A 4,040-nucleotide genomic window follows, 5' to 3' on the forward strand; every position below is an offset into this window, starting at 1 on the left:
AAATGAAAATTTTTGCTCATCATCTCTACACAATACACAAACGTTATTTTTAAATTTTTTTAATTTTTTTCTCTTACCAAATATGTGGTATATGGATGAGAAAAAAATTAATGAATTTAATAAGAATAAAATTAAAAAATAAAATAAAAATAAATTTAATATGTAGTGTGTGAAATAATGAGTAGCAAAACTCTATTTAAGTATTTATATATATATAATTGAAAAGAAATTACTTTTTATGTATTTAATGTATATATAATTGAAAAAAAAATTATTATTTGAGAGTGGATTTAATGTTTTCAATCCCATTTGGCCCCAGCTCCAATAAACAAGTTTTAAGGACATATTTGGCAAGTGGGTTGAGATACAAAATTTTTATCTTATCTCATCGTTACAATTTTTTTAAATTTTCACACAAAATATAATAAACAATTCAACTTTTTAAATTTCAATTCAACTTTTTCAAATTTCAAAACAATAATAATATTAAAAAATTATATTTTAAACTTTTATCTAAAATAAAAAAATTCTCATCTCAATATCAAAACCAACCCGAGCAAAAGACTATCCAAACCTACCCAGGTAGGTTTCTTTTTTTTTTTTGAAATAACATAAGCTTCATTGATAAACCAGAGCTTTTGTATAAAGTTCAAATATAAGCATTTATACTACTTAACAACTAAGCAAAGAGGTGGGTCTTTACCATTATGAAAATCTAAAAGACACGGAAGTATAACTATTAGAGTTATGCTTCTAATAACATTATTGGATGCTACCCACCGCGTAATCTCATGCGCGCATTGATTAAAGGATCGATGTATTTTGATAGCTTCCCAGAAATCAAAGTTTTTCGACATAAGCTTTGTGTGATCTCTAATGGTGCCTTTTGCAATCCAATCTTAAATGTTGGAAGACGTTCTCAATGCTAAAATTATCCTTCGCGAATCCCCTTCAAGCCTTATATTTATCATATTCTTGTTATGCGCTGCTTGCACCCTTGGGAATGCTGCCTTTGCTTTGCCAAGATGCGGGTAGCTAGGTTTCATCTATGAGGCCAGCGTGCCAACTTGGTTAATAATCTTTTGGTAAAACACGTTAATAATCTTTTGCTCCAGTGATATTTTTTTTAAATGATCTTAACACTATTGACCCTGGGTCCACAACATTGAGTGAAACTTAATTATTTTTAAGAAAAAAAAGCCCCGTGTGATGGCCCCATTGAAACTTTTTTACCAATTATAATGTCTCTAAAACTGAAAAACTTTGTTACTTTTGGAAATTTATGTACTATTTGTTAAAGAATCTTAATCTATTAAATGTCACATTATTTTTTATTTTGGGGCATAAAAAATCAATTAATGTTGTGATTGGATAGAAGAGTTTGAGAAGAAGATTTGGATTTTGGCCTTTGTAATTAAAATTCTCTTTGTAATTAAAATTCTTTGTTTAAATCATATATTTCAACTTAGATTTGAATTTTCATTAAAATTAAACAAAAAAAAATTATACTTTTCTAAATCTTAAATTTGAAATGATCATAGGTTTTTTTTTTGTCTAAACCCAATTCTTCTATCTTCAATAAATGTGTTATATTAACTCATAAAACAATAGGTTATTTCTTTGATTAACTATATATCAATGATTTGGTTATATCTTAAAAATAACGAGAGTATGAATGATATTTTAAAAAATGATACATAAATTTTTATTTATTTTTAATTAAAAAAAATAAGCCTAGTTAGATGAAAATTAAAAAACTCGTAAAAATTAAGGGAAAAACTCAAGGCCGGTTGGGTATAAAACTTCTTTTCACATTAACCAATAACCATTTTCCACGTAGAAGATGCAACCTCAAAACACCTACATCCAACTCTTTACAATCATTTCTCGTCTCCTTCCTCTTGCAGCCCGAGTTCTCTCTCCCCTTCCATTCGAAGCCCAACCTTTTCCCCACCCCTCCCTCTCTTGCAGCGCCTATTTCACCCCCCCTCCCTCTCGCGGCGCCGATTTCACCACCCCTTCTTCTCATGCAATCTTCTCCTTGAGTGGGTAAGTTTTCAATTTATGCATTTCATGTGCCAGTAATATGGGTTTATCTTCTCCTCGCGGCGCTGATTGATTTATGGGTTTATTTTTGCATTTCATGCGATTCTAGGGTTGGTGAAATTGAATATAATGGATTTGGTGAAATGTAGGTTGGGGAAATCGATTCTAGGGTTAGGGAAATCGATTTTGTTTGTTGGAATTTATGGGTTTATTTGGTGAAACGCGTGTGACAATTTCTTTTCAAACTTGATAACTTCTAAACTTGGAGGTGGAAGTATGACCCATAATATTTCCTAGATGTTATATTTGATTTCCATTCTTTGTCATCCAAGGTCGTTTTTTCCCCATTTCTGTTCTTTTTCATTCAATTCATATGTACTTCCTCACTCTTAAGGTTACTTTTATGTTAAAAGTAAAAGGTGTGTTTTTCATAGGAAGGAGAATAGACGTACATAGAGATTTCTATGGTGAGATCTTATTCTTTTGCATTAAACTCTTGAACTCACCAACATATATGCACTCACAAACACCCAATTCATTGTTTATTGTATACTGAAACAGGTTATATTTCATTTATACTCATCTGATAGTTAGGTTAATGGAGTAGATTTAATCAGAGTTGTCATTCTATTGTTTTGTTCTCAACTTACAAAGTTACTGAGATAGGTGTTTTTATTTGAGTCAAACAAAATGAATCCATTGCTAGATCCACCTCATTTACAAACCAAAAAGTTGCAAGCAACAAGGGAGATTTGAGTACAAAAGAAGGGGAAAAAAGGTTCACTCATTTCCCTCCTTAATCTTTTTCACTAGAGTTCTAGACACAATTTTCTTCAATCCGAACACACTGCTCATGGGTTTGGATTCTGCATTTGCGTTTATAATGATTTTGTTATTCATGTAGAATCCCTTTAGTCATGACCATGGGGAAAGAAGAGGAAAGGGACCAGGGTAGGGCACTTTGTAAGTTAAAAAAATGGGTCAATTTCATCTATTCTGTTCATGCTCTTGGTTTGTTTTCACTTTAAAATGGAGGTTTTATCCATCCTACCAGTGCTGATTCTTCAAACAGACACATGCATGAACACTGATACACATAATACCCAGAGAACATAACAATAGGCCTATGAATGTGCAACTTGTTTACTTTTAGATAAAAATTGTGAGTATCTATATATGGCTGTTCATGAATAGAAGAGGCTTTTTAAGGCTTGCAGGTTTTTAAGACTTTAAGTTAATATCATTGAGGGAAGAGGAGAAGATATGCTGTATATATGCTGAAAATCTTGGTTCACCTTTGATTGTAAAAGTTTTGTGATACACTTCTTATTCTTGTACGGGAAATAATACAGTTAACGGCAACAAGGCTTCTTTCAACTCAACAAAGCACTCTTTAGTGTTGGTTATTTCATATGAGAGTGATAAATTTTATAAAGATCCTTAGCAAGCACCCACTTCTTCTCTTGCAGTTCCCCAATTCAAGGACAATAATTTCTCAGAAATGGAAGACGTGAAGGTTTGCACTTGTATCATGTTCTCACAGGCAAGCTGAATGAAATAGAAGATGCATAATTCCAATCAATGAAGAAGAAGTACAAAAGTGCCTTGATTGTTTGATTTATTGTGTAATTAGTTAGTTTGAAATTTTTCTAAGTGAATGATAATATAAATCGTTTAATGTTACTGTAAAACGTTTAATGTAAATCGTTCTTGTATTGCATTTTATACTATTGCAGATCATAATCATCCATTATGCATGGAACGTGTCCCGATTATATACAAGAAATAATTGCCAAAAAGTTGTTGCTTATATTAAACAAAGGAAGAGATAGATCTATAACCCAAACAGTAAGAAGAAAAGGGCATAAACAAAGTGCATATCCATAGGTCTTACACAAATGATTTTAGCTTTTATTTAAAAACAATATGTGGCGGATTTTGCAATGAGAAATTAGAAACTATTTGGCTCTGGACCGTATGTCCGTCTACGTTAC

The 4,040-nt window shown here is 31.5% G+C and overlaps 1 protein-coding gene across 1 annotated transcript; it reads left to right on the forward strand.

Annotated features, from left to right (window-relative positions):
• Window positions 1-1,843: 1,843 nt before the first annotated feature.
• On the forward strand, window positions 1,844-3,750 carry LOC122309426. Its single transcript, XM_043122911.1, has 3 exons — window positions 1,844-2,049; window positions 2,951-3,009; window positions 3,516-3,750. Exons 1-3 carry the CDS (start codon window positions 1,844-1,846, stop codon window positions 3,596-3,598), a joined length of 348 nt encoding a protein of 115 aa, XP_042978845.1. The 3' UTR covers window positions 3,599-3,750.
• Window positions 3,751-4,040: the final 290 nt, after the last annotated feature.

The sequence above is a fragment of the Carya illinoinensis genome, chromosome 5 (genome assembly GCF_018687715.1).
Source record: "Carya illinoinensis cultivar Pawnee chromosome 5, C.illinoinensisPawnee_v1, whole genome shotgun sequence".
Taxonomy (NCBI): domain Eukaryota; kingdom Viridiplantae; phylum Streptophyta; class Magnoliopsida; order Fagales; family Juglandaceae; genus Carya; species Carya illinoinensis.